The 21,870-nt window shown below is 50.7% G+C and overlaps 1 protein-coding gene across 1 annotated transcript in view; it reads right to left on the bottom strand.

The window, feature by feature from the left end:
- The window catches only part of OTOG (otogelin), a 595,066-nt gene that overhangs the window by 13,046 nt on the left and 560,150 nt on the right, over positions 1-21,870 (bottom strand). The window contains exons 49-50 of the mRNA XM_075326471.1: positions 7,895-8,073; positions 7,483-7,587 (exon numbers count right to left, since the gene is read on the bottom strand). Of these exons, the coding sequence (XP_075182586.1) occupies positions 7,483-7,587; positions 7,895-8,073 (284 nt within the window). The remainder of the gene's footprint in view (positions 1-7,482; positions 7,588-7,894; positions 8,074-21,870) is intronic.

Raw genomic sequence — 21,870 nt, forward strand, 5'->3', positions numbered from 1 at the left:
AACTCATGTTCATATCACCTATACATCTTGTCAGGGGAGACCCTCTGCTGGCATCAGTGCGCGCGCGTCGACCTGCCGATGGGCGGGCCGTGTGGATGCCCGGCGTCGCCGCGTGCGCATGCCTGGGAGTCATGGTGACGCGTCCCTGCCTCCCGGACATGCGCCCGAGCGGCGGCGCTTGTGGCTTCCTCGCTCCCCGCCCCTCGACGATCGGCGCGTGCGCCGCACCTGTCAGCAGTTGTGGGAATCATCTCCCCTTTGCCAACACTATTTAAAGTGATACAGCTTTCTCTTTGTGTATACTGCCCCTGGAAAAAGCGCTCCCATAGCGAAACGATCGTTAAGCGCTCCCATAGCGAAACGATCGTTGGGGAGGTCCCCTCTCCTGCCCTTGGCGACCCTTCATCTTCTAACAGGTAATCATTGAGGTTTTATACCTGTCCCTCACACAATTTTTACTACTCTGCTCTATAGCGCTGAAAATACTGCAGGGAGAACATCCCATCTGGATGCACGGCTCACACGGTTTCATTTCAACACACACCGGTGACCCCAGCATATGGACTGATCATCCAGCCTCCATATGGTGAAATATTTATCTTACTGTGGCTGATCGAAAACACCAGTCCATTTGCCTCGGTATTATAGCTGCCTCCAGATTTAGCATGTGCATGTTCCCCTGCATATCTCAGATAGATAATCCCTGGGGTGTTTGTTCCTGAACATAATAGTCTATTCTTTCTGTACTGACAGAATTTTGTACAATGGGAACATCCCATCGGTTACCTTAGCACATAGACCGACCCTTTAGCCTTTACATGGAGAAACACTCATTTACATTGTCCTATGGCTGTTTCAAAGTGTCGGTCTATGTGCCCCATCACTGTAGCCGCTCTCAGATTTTGAACGTGCATTCCCCCCGCACACTCCACCTCCTTCCACTGGATTTGTCCCCATCCTTTTACCCTATCACGCTGGGTCGCTTCGCGCAGGAGAGGGGTCCTTTTATTGCTATTGTATATTTGTGCAGTTGATCTTTTGACATCCCACTAATGTTTGTCTCTGACCTATATGGTCCTTGTATAATCATTTCTTCACTTAAAAATAAAATATTTATATTTTCACTATTACATATATTTTTGGTTTTTGTTCTTCCTTTCTCCAGTTTTTCCATAATAAAGAGGAAAGACACCAGAGGCAACAGTTATGAAGAAAACTTGCGCTTGACCTAGGGCCCTGTGGCTCGTGCGTGCTCCGATCCCAGCAGTATCTCGGTACCCATCCTGGCAACCTCTCATCTGTGCCCCAGGGTCACCGTTACACGGACCCAGCTCAGGCACGTCTGCACACCTCTCCTGTGTGCTCCCAACTCTCTCCTCACTACAGACTGACTGACCCCTCCCACCAGGCTGGCTAATCCCAGGGACTCATTCCCATGGCGACATGCCCAGTGTGGAGAGGAGAACTAGGATTTAGATTGTGTTTTGGTGGAAAAAACACTGGTACTCCAGGTCACAGGGGGTAGGTCCTGCATCCCCAAGAGGATGCAGTTCATTGTAGTGCCCTGAGGGTCTCAGCGGCGCTACACATTCATGGTGCGCCAATATACTATTTGTACTTTGGAGCAATTAATAGTGGAGTCTGCCACTTATTTTTTTTAAATGTGGACACACCTGTGGCTTACACCTGTCACTCATCCACCTCTTCGTTTTAAATTAATTTAAAAGCTATAAATGCTTTCCCAGGCCCTCACTCGTGCATGGCCCATGCTGGACTATGGCAATTGATGCCACTTTCATGGTGTCTGCCCCTAATTTGTGGAAATGGGCACAGAGTTATCAATTAGTATTTATCTCCAGTGATATATATGTGTTGGAGGCCCACACAAGTAACAACATCTTTTTATCTCGGATGAGATACGGTGGCAGGAGCACAGAATAATCATTCAGTATTTATATACTGAAATGTCTATTTGTGGCAGGTCGCAGGACCACAGATTTAGCTATCAGAATTTAGATGCTGAAATTTCAATCACTGGCAGGAACACAGAAGTAGCAATCTCTATGTAGATTATGAAATGGCCATTTTGGCTTGGACCACAGATTTTTGCACTATTTAGATGCTGAAATAGCAATTTTTGGAAGACCACATAATTAGCAATCATTAGTTGGCATTCATCCACGAATATTGAGGGAATTGAGCTCAGTAATTACACACAACATTGTCAGTTATAAATGACTTAATGACAAAATGTATAATTGGTGGAGGAAGGTTGAAGTATATGGACCTAGGTCTTTATTCAACCTATGTAACTAGATGATGAAATGCTGCTTGGTGGCACACACCTTTCCCTACATCCCTACACTGCACGTCCCTATTCTACACTATCACTCTCCTATCAATATAAACTACCTAAAATTAAACCCCTTAGCTAAGCTGACTGGTTAGTAGAAGCAGCAGTGGCAACAACACCTTCCCTAAGCTGTAGCAATCACAAAATGGCGCTGATGCCGCATGTCCTCTTGTTATATGCAGAGGGACATGTGACTTAAGCATCCAATGACAAAAACCCTTGTGTCTGAATATCGTGGATGTTTTCTGTGCCCTGATTGGCTGCCGGAACATATACACATGAAGTTAAAAAAACAAAACAAAATAGTCTGCCACTCCTGTGACCTCTCCCCACCCCCTTCCATCAACAAACACTTTCCCTTGCTCATCATACAGCACCACTATCCTAGCCAGAGTGGTAATAAGATAGAAGAATAGCATTAGTGCAACCACGAACAATTACCGAACAAAACCGATCTTTGCCCGAAAGAGACAAGGCTTGTGCCAAATTTGAAATTGCCGAACACATTTCAAACAAGTTTGCTGATCTCTATTAGAGGCGGCGGACATTCAGAGAGATGATAAGGAGGACTATGTGCGTAGACTAAGCAGAATATAGATTCAAAAGCTGTGCGCTGGTAAAGAACAGAAGACAATATGACTCTCAGGCAGTGGATGCACAGGTGGAGCTTTGGAAGCAGCAGACACTTTCTCGTCTCTACGGGGCCACTTTGTTTTTAGTTTCTCACCACACTCTCTTTGTTGCGGCTCGTGTATATATTATGGCCGCCTGTCTCATTGGATTATCTATACTTTAGAGGACCTGGTGAGCAGCTTCTCATTCAGTATCCTATATGATAAAATAACAGTTGTGCAGGAGAGTGGCAGAGCGTTCAGGCATATGAAGCGGTGGTCTTCTAAGCATGGTGTGACGACATGGACTCTCATGGGTTAAAGTTTCTTAAAATCCAGCCAGACAGCATGATAGATTGTCTATAGACGGGGGAGAAGTCCCTCATTGTTTTTACAAGACTCTTGTTGACTCAATGTAATTGTGTTGGCCACTGAAAGCCAAACGTATTGTTTCTCCAGACATTTCCAGTAACCATTGTATTGTAGTTGTGTATTGATAATGTAATTACCTTAGTAGCCATTGTCTAGTCGGTGACTCCCAGTTTACATGTACACCCTCAGTCTTTCTATGCACATCATTTAAATGAACATTATCCATGCAGCTTGAAATTCCTCCAATGGGAGAAGCAATCTTGTCCAACCAATCGATGAGGACGCAGTGTATCCAAGTGGAAGGTTCTGGCTATAAAAAGGACTTCTTTAAGCCACCAGGGGTTGTTGTTGGATGCTGATGGATCCAGTCTAAGCTCTTTGGAGCTGACTAGAGGATCAGGATATCTTATGGCTTCAATCTAGGGACTCCGGACCCGGTTGGAGACCATATCCACAGCCTAGGGATTTCGACTCCGGCTGCCAGGATTTTAACATCAAACCAGGTCTACCTAAGGAGGACACTCAGGTTGGGACAATTCAGTCACCTGTTAGAGACTTTGCAGACCTCAGACATCTTGGAACCTGTGAGGCATGGACATTCTAATCCCTGGTGAGCCAGCGGAAGGGTGAGACTCTGTTGCCTGTTATATTTGTGTGTTTTGCTGGTTATGTGTTATGTGCTGTTAATTGTTTGGGGATCCAATAAAGTCTAATTATTGTGGTTCCCTCACCCTGTGTTGTCTGAGTAGTGTTACGCCCACGGTTAAGGAGGCCGGCGTTCAGTTGGATTGAGCCCTGAGCCACGCTGTCTTTCTAAAGGCGGTGGGTTTTAGTGGACGAGAGCGCCCACTGAGCCCCGTGTCTCCACAATTGGTGGCAGCAGTGGGATACTACTCAGCCTGGTTTACCCAGGGGAGCTGCAGTGGACTGGTGTTTTCGGACACCGTCCAGGGCTCAACAACCAGGGAGGCACATAAGCATACCCAGCAGGCCATAGGGGAGGCATTCAGGTTTCGGACGCTGCCATGTCCAACCCCACCAGCTCAGCCATGGGACAAGGACAAGAGAGGAGTTACAACTGCTGCAGTAAATGGATGCTGCAGGATCTGTGCCGGAGGCGAGAGATTGTCTGCTGGAGCGCTGAGACTCGGTCGGACTTGATCCGGAAATTAGTCCGTTGGGATGCCCAGAATGATGCAGAGGACGATGAGGATCCCGCCGATATTGACCCAGAGGATTTAAACTATGTGCCACATCATGGATCTAGTGACAATTGGGAATCAACTTTGTCCAAAATGGCCCAAGCCACAGCGTTGTTGGATGCATTGGGGCCTAGATCCTCAAGAGAAGAGAGGGCGTATGTTCTGGAATATGTTTATGGGATTCCAGCTGCAGTACTGCTAACACCAGCCGGTCGAGAAGGATGGTCCCGCTACCCAGCAGAAGCTGCGCCAAAACAAAGGACTACAAACAGGGCCTGTGACTCGCCCAATCTATGGCGCTGTTATACATGTGGGCGCAATGGACATATAGATAAAGATTGACTCCAAAACCGAGGCCGCATGCTTGGAGCCTGTCTGCCACTCCAACCAGTCAACATATGCCGAGATGAACCAACGAGACCTGAGGAATGCTACTCCCAAGAAACACCAATAGTTGAGGAAGTGGTTTATCCAGTCCACACCCTACGGCAGGCTGGACACCGTACACCAGCCAACCTCCATCCCCACATCCAGACGGTCAAGGTCGGTGATATACAGGCTCAGGGACTTCGAGACATTGGATCTTCCATCACTCTGTTAAGCCCAGTTATTGTTTCTCCAGAAGACCCTGTACCAGATTCCCAATTATCCATCTCCCTGGCTGAGGGCCAGCGCTCAGACGTCCCTCTGGCATGTGTGCAGTTGGACCTAAAAACCGACCAGGGAGAGGTCGAGGTGGAGCTTGTGGATAGCCTCCCCACACCTGGTATTTTGGGGACCATCCAGGAAGTGATCGATGTGGGGATTGTGAACAGCCTCCCCATTCCTGACATTGTGGAGACTGACCAGAGCAAGGCTGATGTGGAGCTTATGGACACCGTCCACACACCTGTTTCGGGGACTAGCCAGGAGGAAGTTGAAGTGGGGTTCATAGATGGCCCCACCAAGCCTGTTTCAGATACCACTCAAAGGGAAGTGAAAGTGGGGCTTATGAATTACCTGCTCACACCAGTCATTTTGGAGAATGACCTAGGACAAGGACTAGCCAGTCAGTTTGAAGAAGCCATCACCCACATCCAAGCCAAGCAGGACACTGATGTGGATCTTTCTAACATCTTTTCCAGGGATGGTTTGCATTCCCGGTCTCCATCATCCACTTCTGAACCAAGAACCGTGAGTAAGCCTAACCACACTGTGGCTATTGACTGGGGGAGGATTGATAGTGGCAGATTTGTGCAGGCCCAACTCATGGACCCCACCTTAGTGCTTGTCCACCATATGGCTGCTCAACTTGGAGGAGGTAATCAGGGGGAGGTGTATAGATGCGAGCCTCTGTTGCTGACCTCACCATTAAAAAGGACAATGCCGTCAAGAGGAGAAGGATGATCGGAAGCCTATCATGTCTGGCTAATATTAAGAAGGGGGAGGAATGTGACGACATGGACTCTCATGGGTTAAAGTTTCTTAAAATCCAGCCAGACAGCATGATAGATTGTCTATAGACGGGGGAGAAGTCCCTCATTGTTTTTACAAGACTCTTGTTGACTCAATGTAATTGTGTTGGCCACTGAAAGCCAAACGTATTGTTTCTCCAGACATTTCCAGTAACCATTGTATTGTAGTTGTGTATTGATAATGTAATTACCTTAGTAGCCATTGTCTAGTCGGTGACTCCCAGTTTACATGTACACCCTCAGTCTTTCTATGCACATCATTTAAATGAACATTATCCATGCAGCTTGAAATTCCTCCAATGGGAGAAGCAATCTTGTCCAACCAATCGATGAGGACGCAGTGTATCCAAGTGGAAGGTTCTGGCTATAAAAAGGACTTCTTTAAGCCACCAGGGGTTGTTGTTGGATGCTGATGGATCCAGTCTAAGCTCTTTGGAGCTGACTAGAGGATCAGGATATCTTATGGCTTCAATCTAGGGACTCCAGACCCGGTTGGAGACCATATCCACAGCCTAGGGATTTCGACTCCGGCTGCCAGGATTTTAACATCAAACCAGGTCTACCTAAGGAGGACACTCAGGTTGGGACAATTCAGTCACCTGTTAGAGACTTTGCAGACCTCAGACATCTTGGAACCTGTGAGGCATGGACATTCTAATCCCTGGTGAGCCAGCGGAAGGGTGAGACTCTGTTGCCTGTTATATTTGTGTGTTTTGCTGGTTATGTGTTATGTGCTGTTAATTGTTTGGGGATCCAATAAAGTCTAATTATTGTGGTTCCCTCACCCTGTGTTGTCTGAGTAGTGTTACGCCCACGGTTAAGGAGGCCGGCGTTCAGTTGGATTGAGCCCTGAGCCACGCTGTCTTTCTAAAGGCGGTGGGTTTTAGTGGACGAGAGCGCCCACTGAGCCCCGTGTCTCCACACATGGTACATACCCCTACAATTTAGCAGTGAGATGGCTTTCATGTTAGTGGTGGCTCTCCTCAGTCTTTTTTTATATGGATGAGAATAGGTTTGGGTCATGAGGTGGTGATGGGCACACATGCACACGTAGGGCAGACGTTATGAGACATTTCCGTATATTCCATAGAGAAGTGAATCTGTGGTGCTATTCAGATTAACACATCTCCTCTTGATGAATGGTCGGCTGATGTTCCATGACTATGGCACAGAAGGGCACATGTCAGCCAGTGCCACTCATACTGCCACTCTAGATATCCCTGCTCATTTTCGGAATGGTGCTTCACACAGAAGCTCTTTTCATGGCCCCGGAGCAGAACTGATGGCCTTAAAGGAGTGATGGCACCCAACAGTAGCTGCTCCTCATTATTGTGTAAAGTGAAGCTCTATAGAGACCATGAAATGCTAAGCTGCTGCTGCTGTACTATGTGGTAATATCGGAGAAAGAGGCGCTCACATTCCAGGACAGCCAGCTAGAATGAAGACACAAGAGAGGTTAGTGTGATTGGTACGGTCCAGGCGATACTCACCCTTTGAGTGAGGACTGTACCATTCATAAAGGACTGAACGCACGACACGTTGCGACAGCGCCCGCAGCACTGAGTTATGTCTCTGGGTGGCTCATATAATTGATTCTAAGAATGGAATAGAAAAGAGTTATCATCCATTACAAATTCATCAAACCTCCCCATCCTACACATCCACATGACAGTCCACAGGATTTGCCCAATGTGGCGGGTGTCCTTCAGCAGACAGAGCGGGGCAGGACACACAGAAGATAATGCTTAGATTTCAGCTCAGGCTATATGCTGTATATTCTGTGGAATCTTGGATGATTGTCGCAAGCACAGATTTTCATATAGGAGACTATTTCATGAACAATTTTGCAGAGTATTTCCAGCTAGCATCATACAGGGACTCACAGACTGTGGATTCACTCACCGCTTCACACTTGGAGGCACAGTCCAGGGAGGAGACATTAATAAGGTGATATCTGGTGACTGGGTCAATGGCAGACGTACAGTGTGAAGAGTGACACAGTCCATCCGCTGTGTGCTGGACCACGGCCTGGCCCGGGCGCAGGACACCATGTTCTTTACTCAAGCACACCATGTCCTTCACTGCAGAAAAAACAGATGAGAGGTGAGAGAATAGGCGGGCTGTGCCCGCACTGCCTTTCAGAGCATCAAGGCTCACACAAACAAACATGTATCTGTGATGCCCTGGCAAAACCAGGTAGTCACTGTCATGTACAGCTCTTGAAGGGTCCTCACCCCCCTCTCTGCCATCAGCCACAGATCGTCATGACGATTATCTGATCGGCCTGAAAGTTTAGGTATTTATGACTTTGGTTGATGGTAGAACTGCAGCCAAAGGATGCATAGAAAGACATCCCTTTGTTCTGTTGGAGGGAAAACTTCCAAAACAGTTTTTAAGCACTACGTTAATGCTAGAAAAATTAAAAGCATATTGCCAGAATCCCTGTGGAGTGCTGAATCCAGCGCACCGTCTAGCTCCACTGGAAGATCGCTGGTAGCGCAACAAATGAGTATTGGCTAGTAAAATCATGCTAGATGCGTTGTGTTTGGTATCTATGTAAATGTAAAATCGAGATATAAAACATGACGCTAATATCTTTCACCTGTGTGGCCCAAGGGCAAAGATATGTGAAAAGCTAGAATTAGAGAACTTTGTAACAATCTCGGCACAGTCCACAAGAGACTGTAAAATGAGGTCACAGAGAGGGGGGTTACCTAAAGGCATAAGAGAGACTAGCTCCTTGATGAGGGCAGTCAGTACTGGAGGGCATCAGTAAGTGGTGATGCTGGCCGATTCTACCATCTTCTTCTCTTGGAGTCCCTCCCTCCCTAAATTCAGACGTCACATCTATGGCACAAGTTTAGTAAGTTTATACCTTTTATTTTTATGTAACTGTCTATACTGTATTTGTATTGTTCCCTTTTGTAAATTCTTGTATATTTTTTTAAACACTGCCTATTTTCGAATTAAATATATAAAATTTAATAGTTTCTTTCCTCATGCTTTATATACGAATCCAAAAACCTGAAGGGCCTTATGCTTTCTGTAACGGGTACCCGGACTGCCTGTGAAACGTCCGGTGGTGGCAGTATAAATATTATTGCATAGAATTATTGGAGTGCTATCATTAAGGGTACCGAGGTATATATATATTCCATTAGCGGGAATCGGTGATGTATACATTTACCCTTGCTGTGAGACCTCCAATATTTGGCATTATTAGCTCAGCAGCCTCATTCTGTTCATTGTCCTGCAGTACCAAAAGTGGCCTGCCGGCAAGAGGGGCGCTAGAGAGTAGTCGTGTTTGTGACAAATCAGCGAACAGCTGCGGGATATCTGAGTGACTCCCCCAGCTGTTCGTGACAAATTGGTGGCAAGCGGTGGGATATAGAGCATTAGTGATCTGCTTTGAGCAATCATCCCTTTCACTAAAAAACTTGCAAAAGTTTTGAGGATCAAACTCAGTGTTTAAATATACCTGGAACAATACTGTAGGGGTAGCAGTTACCCCCTCCCCTCTCTTGTTTTTCTATCCTATCTTTTATTTGGCAAGTGACTGCTAAAATGGCAGCTGCTTATAAGAAGCATGAGAAAGCTGTGCTGATCCAAATGTGTGAGGAGCGAGGCCTCGATGGGTCCAACAAGACCAAAGAGATGCTAATCTGTGCCTTGGTGGAGGATGATCTCAAAGACCAGAGCGATGTGGCCCAAGAGCATGGGACCAGCGAAGCACCAGGAGACCTTGACACAGACCTAGCTCCAGGACGGTCTGCAGAACTGTCTGATTCCAGGGGGTCTGTCAGCAACCCCAGCTCCTGGAGTGGAATGGACTCTTACTTGCCAATTATTCTGCAGCAGCTGGGAGAATGTGACTCTCAAACGCGGCTACAGTTTGTGCTAAAAGAACGCCAAGCAGAGCGTGAGTTTGCTGAGCGCCAGGCCCAGCGAGAGGCTGAGAGAGCAGAGCGAGAGGCTGAGAGAGCAGAGTGTCAAACCCAGAGAGACCATGAATTGAAGGTCCTCCGAGCCCGGCAGCAGACATCTTCCACACTGAACTGTGAGTCCAATAATACCAGCAGCTTTAAGCCCTGACCGGAGCACTTTCCTGTGATTGAAAAGGATGGGGATTTGGACACCTTTCTGAAGGGTTTTGAAAAGACTTGCTTGCAGTACCAGTTGCCCCCAGCACAATGAGCACGATACTTAACCCCAGGGCTGCAAGGCCCTGGACGCGTTTGCCAGTCTCCCTCAAGAGCAGAATGGAGACTAAAGGCCCCGTCACACACAGAGATAAATCTTTGGCAGATCTGTGGTTGCAGTGAAATCATGGACATATTGTTCCATTTGTACTCAGCCACAAACCTGGCACTGATTGTCCACAATTTCACTGCAAACACAGATCTACCACAGATCTGCCGCAGATTTATCTGTGTGTGTGACAGGGACTTAAGAGGCCATAAAGCAGGCCCTAATACGGAAGTATCAGCTGACTCCAGAGATGTACCGCAAAAAGTTCCGGACCCTCCAGCGTGGACCACACGACAGCAACAGAGACTTTGTGGATGGGCTCCGGACCAACTTTAACCAATGGGCCCAAGGACTGTCCGCCACCACTGGTGAGCAGATAACAGACCTGATGGTAAAGCACCAATTCCTACACGTGTGTCCTGCGGACGTGCGACAGTTCGTGATGGACCGGGAACCAAAGGATGTGAATACAGCAGCACAGATTGCTGACATCTATGAGGCCAACCATGCATCGGGGGTGCGGAAGCCGTCCACCACCAGCTGGAAAGGGGGTAAGATGACAACTATGACCACCCCTGCCCCTACCAGCCGACCTCCCGTAGGTCCTGTGTAATCCACCAGTGCCCGGCCCACCTCTGACACTCGCAGGTGTTTTTCCTGCAACCAGCCTGAACACCTCAGCTCCGCTTGCCCAGAGAGGCAGAAGAGGAACCCCATATCCAAGGCCCAAGGGCCTAGTACAGCTGTCCTTTTGGTGGGGATGGCGAGTGGTAGGGCCTGCGAAAACCTACACTCAGTCACCATGGGCCGAACCCCCACTGTGGGGCTCAAGGACACTAGAGCCGACCGAAACCTGATCCGCCCCGAACTGGTGCCTCCTGAAAACTTTATCCCGGGAAAACTCCTGACTGTCACTGGGGTTGGGGGTGTTCGCCAATCTTTCCCAATGGCCCGGGTTTCCCTCGACTGTGGTGCTGGGAGAGGGTGGAGGGAAGTGGGGGTGTCCGAACATCTACCAACCAATGTTTTATTGGGGACTGATCTGCGACGATTGGTTGCACAATTTCTCCCTGATGATACTCTCCAATCCAATAAGTCATGTGATGCAAATGTTGTTAATAAGTCATGTGATGCAAGCGCTGTTAAGTCATGTGACCCAAATGCGGATATCCAGAAGATGATTACAAATGTTGTGCATGGTAATAAAGTGGAGGTTTGTACAGGGGAACTCAGCCCTGCCACACTGCAGGGTGACGTGGCTGAGGACGACCCCAAGGTAGTAAGTGTCTGTGCTGACAGAGATGGAGGCAGACATGAGAACCACGAGGAAAGTGGTCAAATGCAGCTGACCAGTGTCACAACGGACAGTGACACAGCCGGTGGTAGCTGCCCCAGGATTGGTACAGCTCCTAAGGTACTACAGGATGAGGAGCAAGTAGCACCCAGAGCCAGTCAGGCTGATGGGGAAGAGTGGTTATCCCCCGGGGAGACAGCCTTCGTCGGTGCTGTCACCCGCAGTCAGAGTGCCCAGAACGGAAATGAAACCTTGCCTTCTGACACCTCTTCACCCAGAGGGATAACGGAACTGGTTACGGACCCAGAGCAGGTCCCAGAGGGTCCCGTTGAGGTTGGAACCTTAACGTCACTTTTAGCTGCCTCTAGCCAAGAGTTCCAGGTGGCTCTATGCACGGATGCCAGTCTAGAGACGTTAAGGGACCTCGCAGAGAAACCCTCCTCCGAGACCGATAAGGAGAGGGTATTCTGGGACCAGGGGAGGTTGTATCGGGAGACTGTTCCCTGTAACCCCCAAAGGGAGTGGCTAAAGGAAAGACAGCTGGTGGTGCCACCGCTTTAGGAGTGAGTTGCTGCAGATTGCCCATGAGATCCCACTCGCCGGACACTTGGGGGTCAGCAAAACCAAGGGCCGCCTGTCTCACCACTTCTATTGGCCCAAAATGGGGACAGATGTTGCCAATTACTGCCGCTCCTGTATCACATGTCAAAGAGTGGGAAAGTCAGGGCCTGCTCCCAAAGCTCCCCTGATCTCTTTGCCGGTTATAGAGGAGCCTTTCCAGAGGGTTGTTGTGGATATCGTTGGGCCTCTGGTCATCCCCAGCAGCTCTGGAAAACGTTTCATCCTTACTGTGGTAGACAATGCTACCCGGTATCCGGAGGCAGTGGCTCTGTCCTCAGTTAGGGCCAATAAGGTGGCAGATGCCCTCCTAGCCATATTCTCCCGAGTAGGATTTCCCAGGGAGATGCTTACCGACCAGGGGACTCAGTTCATGTCTCGTCTAAAGGAGGCAATCTGTAAGAAAATGCAGGTGCAGCATCTGGTATCAAGCGCCTATCACCCATAGACCAATGGTTTGTGTGAGCGATTTAATGGTACCCTTAAGCAGATGCTTAAGATGCTGGTTGAGTCGCATGGATGCGACTTGGAGCGGTATCTCTCACACCTGCTGTTTGCCTACAGAGAGGTACCACAGGCCTCAACGGGGTTTTCCCCCTTCGAGCTCCTGTATAGCAGATGAGTCCGGGGGCCTCTTGGTCTGGTAAGGGAATCCTGGGAAGAGGAACTGAACTCCCCAAAAGTGTCCGTTGTGGAGTGTCATTTGGCTCCGTGACAAAATGCAGTCAATGTCGCGGCTTTTGCATGAGAATATGGTGCAAGCCCAGGCCAGCCAGAAGCTATGGTACGACCAACATGCTCGAGAGCGGGTGTACGAAGTGGGTCAGAAGGTGTGGGTCCTAGTCCCAATGACCCAGACAAGCTTCAGACGGCCTGGGAGGGTCCATGCCTTGTGCATCAGCGCCTCAATGACGTAAACTACATGGTTACCATCGACCATGCCAGGAAGAGGCAAAAGGTCTTCCATGTCAACATGATGAAAGCTCATCATGACAGGGAAGCCTTTGCCCTTCCCGTGTGTAGCCTTCCCTAGGAAGGCGAAAGTGAAGTCTTGGTGGACTTGCTCGCCTCGGCCCGGGATGGAGGGCCTATCGAGGAGGCGGCATTCAACCCACAGCTATCCATGGACCAAAGGTCCCAGCTGTGGGAGGTATTCCGGCCCTACCTAATGACCTTCATGAATGTCCCAGGGAAGACATTCCTAGCCACCCACCAGGTGGACACAGGGAGTCATTCCCCTGTCTGTCAACCCCCATACCGTGTCTCCCTAGAGGTACAAAAGGACATAAAAAGGGAGATTGATGAAATGCTAGTCCTGGGGGTGATCCAGAGGTCCAAAAATGCATGGGCCTTGCCTGTAGTTTTGGTTCCAAAAAAGGACCGGACAACCTGGTTTTGTTTGGACTACAGGAGGCTAAATGCAATCACAGCACCCGATGCGTACCCAATGCCACGTGGCATTGGGTACGCATCGGGTGCTGTGATTGCATTTAGCCTCCAGTAGGATTGCTTAGCCGGGGCCCGGTACCTGACAATCATGGACCTGAGTCGAGGGTACTGGCAGATTCCTATGTCCAAGGAAGCACAAAAAAGGTCCGCCTTCATCACCCCATTCGGGCTGTATGAATCCCTCGTTATGCCCTTTGGCATGAGAAATGCTCCTGCCACTTTCCAGCGATTGGTCGACCAGCTGCTCGAGGAACTAGGAGGGTTTGCAGTCGCTTACCTGGGTGACATTGCCATCTTCAGTCCCACTTGGGAGGAACACCTGGGGCATCTGGAGCAGGTGCTCAGGCGGATCCAAAGCGCTGGTCTGACTATAAAGCCAGGGAAGTGTCAGATCGGCATGACGGAGGTACAGTACCTCGGACACAGAGTGGGTGGTGGGACCCTGAAACCAGAGCCAGGGAAGGTTGATGCCATCACCTCCTGGCCTACCCCCAAGTCAAAGAAGCAGGTGATGTCCTTCTTGGGTACGGCAGGGTACTATAGGAAGTTCGTTCCTAACTATAGTGCTCTTGCTAAGCCGTTGACGAACCTCACCAAACAGAACCTACCGCAAGTAGTCACCTGGACAGATGACTGTGAACGGTCCTTCAGAGCACCGAAAGCTGCCCTCGCCAGTTCCCCGATCCTACAAGCCCCAGACTTCACCCGACGGTTCATAGTTCAGACAGATGCCAGTGCATTTGGCCTGGGTGCACTACTCAGCCAGGTAAATGGGGAGGGAGAAGAGCATCCGGTAGTGTTTCTCAGCCACAAGCTCTTATCCCGGGAAGTGGCCTACGCCACTGTGGCGAAGGAGTGCCTCGCTATAGTGTGGGCCCTGCGGAAACTGCAGCCCTACCTATATGGACGCAACTTCACCATAGTAACAGACCACAACCCTCTCAGCTGGCTACAGCGGGTGGCCGGTGACAATGGTAAGCTACTGCGGTGGAGCTTGGGACTACAGCAGTATGATTTTACCATTCAACACAAGAAGGGTGTTGAGCATGGCAACTCTGACGGGCTGTCCCGGCAGTGGGATGCCAGCGAGGTAGGCTTAGGAGACGATCGGCAAATCAATCTCCCATGCTACCTCAAAAAGGGGGAGGTGTCATGTAAAACTCTTGAAGGGTCCTCACCCCCCTCTCTGCCGTCAGCCACAGATCGTCATGATGATTATCTGATCGGCCTGAAAGTTTAGGTATTTATGACTTTGGATAATGGTAGAACTGCAGCCAAAGGATGCATAGAAAGACATCTCTTTGTTCTGTTGGAGGGAAAACTTCCAAAACAGCTTTTAAGCACTACGTTAATGCTAGAAAAATTAAAAGCATATTGTCAGAATCCCTGTGGAGTGCTGAACCCAGTGCACCATCTAGCTCCACTGGAAGATTGCTGGTAGCGCAACAAATGAGTATTGGCCAGTAAAATCATGCTAGATGCGTTGTGTTTGGTATCTATTGTGAGACTGTGACCGGGGTTATCTATGACGGCCGGTATGTCTCGCCCCGGTTGTGCTCACTCCATGATAGAAAGTAGATCCACTCTAGGGTTAATGCTGTTTCCCTACAGGCTGAAGAAGGGTTAAATAGAATCAGGAACAAGGGCAGGTGTGCCGGGTGTGGGGAAGTGAACAGAACTCCCTGAGCTCTCTGCTGGAGAGGCACATGTATTTTGTTATGGACTTTTGTTTGGACATTAAAACCGTGTGCTGTGAACCTTAATGCCTGGATCCCGTGTCTTCTGCTGTGCAGCCGACCACGCTACCTCACATATGGTGGAGAATGCGGGCATGACAGCCGGTGAGGTGTAGCATCCATCCCTGGTGACCCGGTAGCACATGTCCTGGATTCGAGCGGCTATACTACAGCCCAAACCCGGCGACGCCATGGAGGACATACTAAGGCAGCAGCAACAGACTAATGCACAGCTACAAGAGGCTAAGGCACAGCAACAACAGGCTAATGCACAGCAGCAACAGACCAATGCACACCTGCTCCGGGCGTTGGAACGTCAGCAGCAAGCCTTGCAAGCGCAGGAAAAAAGGCACCAAGAACAGATGGTTCTCCTGGCCAAGTCGATCCGTGCCGGACCGGCAGCAACAACCCCGGGACCGGGTGACGACGGCAGCGTCCAGAAAGCGGTGAGACAAGCGTTGCAAAAGATGACCCCGGGTGATGATGTGGAAGCGTTCCTGGCGGTGTTTGAGCGGGTGGCCGAGCGGGAAAAGCTGCCGACCCCCCAGTGGGCTGAGGTATTGTCGCCCTATCTGACGGGGGAACCCCAAAAAGCGTACCTGGACCTCTGTACCGAGGACGCCATTGACTATGTGACCCTGAAAGCCGAAATACTGGCTCGGTTGGGGGTGAATACCTATGTACGGGCTCAGCGGGTAAATCAGTGGTTCTATGAGGAAGCCAAACCCGTACGCTCCCAGGCCTATGACTTGTTGCATCTTGTAAAAAAGTGGTTGCAGCCTGACACTCTGAGCTCGGCGCAAATGGTGGAAAGGGTAGTAGTGGATCGTTTTGTGCGCACTTTACCCGTCACCGTTCAACGGTGGGTAGGACAGGGCGACCCGAGTACCCTGGACCAATTAGTGTCCTTGGTAGAGCGGCATGTGGCTACGCAGGACTTGATACGGGACACTGAGACTTTGCGTACCGCCCGTCGGTCCGGCCCCTCCAAGCCTAGGGCCAAGGACCCACCGCTGACAACGGTGCAGGAGTCCCCTACCGTCCCGTCTGAGGCCGCGGCCGCCGTTCCTGAGGTCCGGAAGGTTCTGTACCCTAAACGACAACCCATCAAGGGGGTTTCCGTCCCCATTAGATGTTGGCGGTGCCAGCGGGTGGGACATATGGAAGCCCAGTGTCCACTCACCACGGAGCCCATGGATTGTGGGGTTACCCGGCGGGGTTCAATGTATGCTCAGGTGGTGTGTACCGCTGACCTGGTCTTCCCAGAGACGGAGCCCCACTTGTGCCAAATACAGGTGAATGGATGTCCGGTTACAGGATTGTTGGATTCCGGAAGCTTAGTGACCCTTGTGCGATCCACCTTGAGGGCTAAAGTAAAGGCCACAGGACATACCGTGGGGGTGGTTTGCATACATGGGGACCTCCGCGACTATCCCACGGGGATTGTCACCATCACAGCACCTTGCGGTCAGGTGCAACATGAGGTGGGACTTCTTAACACTCTTCCTTATGACGTGATCCTAGGAAGGGATCTGCCCTATTTTGGGACTTTATGGAAGGGACCCCCTAAGTCCCCTCAGTTATTGGTCAGTCCGGGACCTGAGCCCTACAATCCTGAATCCGGGACGCCTGCCGTAGGGGTCACCATGATAGGGACAGAGTGTGAACCCGATAGGTCACCCCTAAAGGTATTGGCAGGAGAGGCTGAGATGGTCGAGCCCATCCCGGAGTTGGAGGCGTCCCCGGATACGTTTGGGACAGCCCAACTCCAGGACCCTACGTTAATACACGCCCGGAGTCGGGTGACAGTAGTTGACGGGGTGGCACAGCTGCCCGGTGCACAGGTAAGGTACCCCCATTTCGCTCTTAAGCAGGATTTACTCTACCGGGTAGATGAAATACGGGGCGTGGGGGTAGAACAGTTGGTGGTGCCCCAGCCGCATCGCCGGCGGGTCCTCGACTTGGCTCATAAACACCTGATGAGTGGCCACCTAGGGGTCAAGAAAACGCAGGAGCGAATATTGCAAAGGTTCTATTGGCCCGGGGTCTTTGGGGAGGTAAAACGGTTCTGCGAAACCTGCCCGGAGTGTCAGCTTACCGCACCCATAACCCATTTTCGCAGTCCGTTGGTACCTTTACCCATTATAGAAGTCCCTTTTGAACGGATAGGGATGGATCTGGTGGGGCCCCTCGTAAAGTCCGCTCGAGGGCACCAACACATCCTAGTGATCGTTGACTATGCCACCCGGTATCCCGAGGCGATACCTCTCAGACATACTGCAGCAAAGCTTATAGCTCGGGAGTTGTTTGCGGTGTTCTGCCGGGTGGGGTTGCCCAAGGAGATCCTTACGGATCAGGGGACCCCATTCATGTCTAAAGTGACCAAAGAGCTATGCCGGCTACTCCAGATCAAGCAGTTGCGTACGTCTGGGTATCATCCTCAAACGGACGGTTTAGTCGAGCGTTTCAATAAAACCCTGAAAACCATGCTCAAAAGGGTGATCTCCAAAGACGGGAAAGACTGGGATATGATGCTTCCCTATTTGATGTTTGCCATACGAGAGGTGCCACAGGCATCCATGGGGTTTTCGCCTTTTGAATAGTTATACGGGCGACATCCCCGGGGATTGTTGGACCTGGCAAAGGAAACATGGGAGCAAGAGCCCACCCCCCATAAAAGTGTGATTGAACACATTTTGGGTATGCAGAACCGCATAAGCGCGGTCATGCCAATTGTGAAGGAGCATTTACAGGAGGCTCAGGCCGCGCAAAGCGGCCGCTACAATAGACAAGCCACCATGCGGACCTTTAAACCCGGGGATCGGGTGTTGGTATTAATCCCCACGGCGGAGAGTAAATTCCTGGCTCAGTGGCAAGGCCCCTACGAGATAAAGGAAAGAGTAGGGGTGGTTAACTATAAAGTAATGCAGCCCGGTAGGCGGAAACCTGAACAAATATACCATGTCAACCTATTAAAACCTTGGCAGGAACGGGAAAGCCTGATGGCTGTTTTTTCCCCACCTCCCTCCTCTTCGGGTCGTTCACATCCGGCTCCAGCGACCTCCGGAGAGGACGAACCAGAAATAAGGATTGGAGAAGCCCTCACCAAGCAACAGAGGCGAGAGGCCAGACGGTTGGTTCAGCAGAACCCCGATGTCTTCTCCGAGCTGCCCGGTAGGACCAGTCTGATACGACATGATATTGTCACCGAGCCCCACCTGAAGGTACACCTGAAGTCATACCGCGTGCCGGAGGCTCGAAGACAAGCCATATCAGAGGAAGTGAAGACAATGCTACGCCTAGGGGTCATCGAAAAATCCCAGAGTGAATGGGCTAGTCCCATTGTCCTAATACCAAAACCCGATGGCTCCTTAAGGTTCTGCAATGACTTTAGGAGATTGAACGAAATCTCCAAGTTCGATCTCTACCCCATGCCCCGGGTGGATGAGCTGATTGATAGGCTGGGACAGGCGCGATATTTTACCACGCTCGACCTGACCAAGGGGTACTGGCAGGTGCCACTGACGGAGTCCGCCAAGGAGAAAACCGCTTTTGTTACGCCGGAGGGTCTCTTCCACTATGTTGTCTTGCCTTTTGGGTTACATGGCGCTCCGGCCACGTTCCAGAGGTTGATGGACTTAGTGCTGGAACCCCACCAGGCGTATGCATCAGCGTACCTTGATGACATCATTATTTACAGCTCCGATTGGCAGACCCACTTGGAACAGGTACAAGCGGTGGTGGACGCGCTTCGAACAGCCGGATTGACGGCCAATCCCAAGAAATGTGCGTTGGGACTCACGGAAGCCCGCTACTTGGGCTACGTGATAGGCCAAGGAGTGATTAAGCCCCAAATTAACAAGGTTGAGGCGATCCAGAAGTGGCCTAGACCCCTGACCACGAAGCAGGTTAGGGCCTTCCTGGGTATCGTGGGGTACTACAGGAGGTTTGTAAAGGATTTTGCGGGACTATCAGCCCCCTTGACGGACCTTCTCAAAGGCAAGAAGTCCGTCATGGTGCGCTGGACTCCGCAGGCCGAGGACTCCTTCCGGGCCCTGAAGGGGGTCCTGTGCGGACAGCCCGTTCTTGTACACCCTGATTTCCGGAAGGAGTTCATAGTACAGACTGACGCCTCAGAGGTCGGCCTGGGGGCAGTACTGTCTCAGGTGGTTCAGGGGGAGGAACACCCCGTCACCTTCTTAAGTAGGAAGCTCACCCCTCCCGAGCGGAATTATAGCGTAGTGGAGAAGGAGTGCCTGGCGATCAAGTGGGCCTTGGAGTCCCTACGCTATTACCTGCTGGGACGGCAGTTTCGCTTGGTGACGGATCACTCTCCACTGGTCTGGATGAGGTCCGCCAAGGAACGGAATGCCCGGGTTACCCGGTGGTTCCTTTCTCTGCAGAACTTCCGGTTTATGGTTGAACACCGGGCCGGTAGGTTGCAGGGCAACGCCGATGCCTTGTCCCGCGGCCCGTGTTTGATGGCTGGAGTTCAACCCCGAACGCTTGAACTGAGGGGGGGGGGTATGTGAGACTGTGACCGGGGTTATCTATGACGGCCGGTATGTCTCGCCCCGGTTGTGCTCACTCCATGATAGAAAGTAGATCCACTCTAGGGTTAATGCTGTTTCCCTACAGGCTGAAGGAAGGGTTAAATAGAATCAGGAACAAGGGCAGGTGTGCCGGGTGTGGGGAAGTGAACAGAACTCCCTGAGCTCTCTGCTGGAGAGGCACATGTATTTTGTTATGGACTTTTGTTTGGACATTAAAACCGTGTGCTGTGAACCTTAATGCCTGGATCCCGTGTCTTCTGCTGCGCAGCCGACCACGCTACCTCACACTATGTAAATGTAAAATCGAGATATAAAATATGACGCTAATATCTTTCACCTGTGTGGCCCACAGAGAATTTTGTGACAATCTCGGCACAGCCCACAAGAGACTGTAAAATGAGGTCACAGAGAGGGGGGTTACCGGAAGGCATAAGAGAGACTAGCTCCTTGATGGGGACAGTCCGTACTGGAGGGCATCAGTAAGTGGTGATGCTGACCGATTCTACCATCTTCTTCTCTTGGAGTCCCTCCCTCTCTAAATTCAGATGTCACATCTATGGCACGAGTTTAGTAAGTTTCACGTTTATACCTTTTATTTTTATGTAACTGTCTATACTGTAATTGTATTATTCCCTTTTGTAAATTCTTGTATATTTTTTAAACACTGCCTATTTTTGGATTAAAGGGGTTGTCCGACATAACAAAATTTTTTGAGTTTAAGCTAATCTGTGCTGTATTGTCATATAAAACACCCCTACATTGTTATTTTTTGTTTTCTGACTTTTGTTCCTCTTGAATTATCCCTTTATTCTCTGCAGCTCCTTGTTTACATTAAGCACAAACAAACTGACCACTTCCTGTGCTGAACCTCCCAGTCAGAGCTGGCACCGCCCGGTCTCACTGTCCAGCCCCACCCCAGTGTCCAGCCCCGCCCCCTGCACACACATTCCCTGTCAGTATATTCTGCCCCAGCACCTGACCTGTTATCACTACAGCATTGCAAATAACAGCCCCACATCAGGCTCTGTACCCCACACCACATCGGGATCTGCACCGCACACGCACACATATGGCTCTGCACCACACATGCGCACATATGGCTCTGCACACCACACACACGCACATATGGTTCTGCACCACACACGCACATCGGCCTCTGCACCGCACACGCACATCGGGCTCTGCACCGCACACGCACATCAGGCTCTGCACCGCACACACACATCAGGCTCTGCACCGCACACACACATCAGGCTCTGCACCGCATACACACATCGGGCTCTGCACCGCATACACACATCGGGCTCTGCACCGCATACACACATCGGGCTCTGCACCGCATACACACATCGGGCTCTGCACCACATACACACATCAGGCCCTGCACCGCATACACACATCAGGCTCTGCACCGCATACACACATCAGGCTCTGCACCGCATACACACATAGGGCTGTGCACCGTACACACACACATCAGGCTCTGCACCGCATACACACATCAGGCTCTGCACCGCATACACACATCAGGCTCTGCACCGCATACACACATCAGGCTCTGCACCGCATACACACATCAGGCTCTGCACCGCATACACACATCGGGCTCTGCACCGCATACACACATCGGGCTCTGCACCGCATACACACATCGGGCTCTGCACCGCAAACACACATTGGGCTCTGCACCGCATACACACATCAGGCTCTGCACCGCATACACACATCAGGCTCTGCACCGCACACACACATCAGGCTCTGCACCGCAAACACACATCGGGCTCTGCACAGCATACACACATCGGGCTCTGCACCGCATACACACATCAGGCTCTGCACCGCATACACACATCAGGCTCTGCACCGCATACACACATCAGGCTCTGCACTGCACGCACACACGGTGCTCTGCACCGACCCCCCCATAGGGAACACATGTAGGGAGTACATACTCACCCGTCCTCGGTCCCCGCCGCTCCT

Source organism: Anomaloglossus baeobatrachus, chromosome 10, assembly GCF_048569485.1.
Source record: "Anomaloglossus baeobatrachus isolate aAnoBae1 chromosome 10, aAnoBae1.hap1, whole genome shotgun sequence".
NCBI classification, from domain to species: Eukaryota; Metazoa; Chordata; class Amphibia; order Anura; family Aromobatidae; genus Anomaloglossus; species Anomaloglossus baeobatrachus.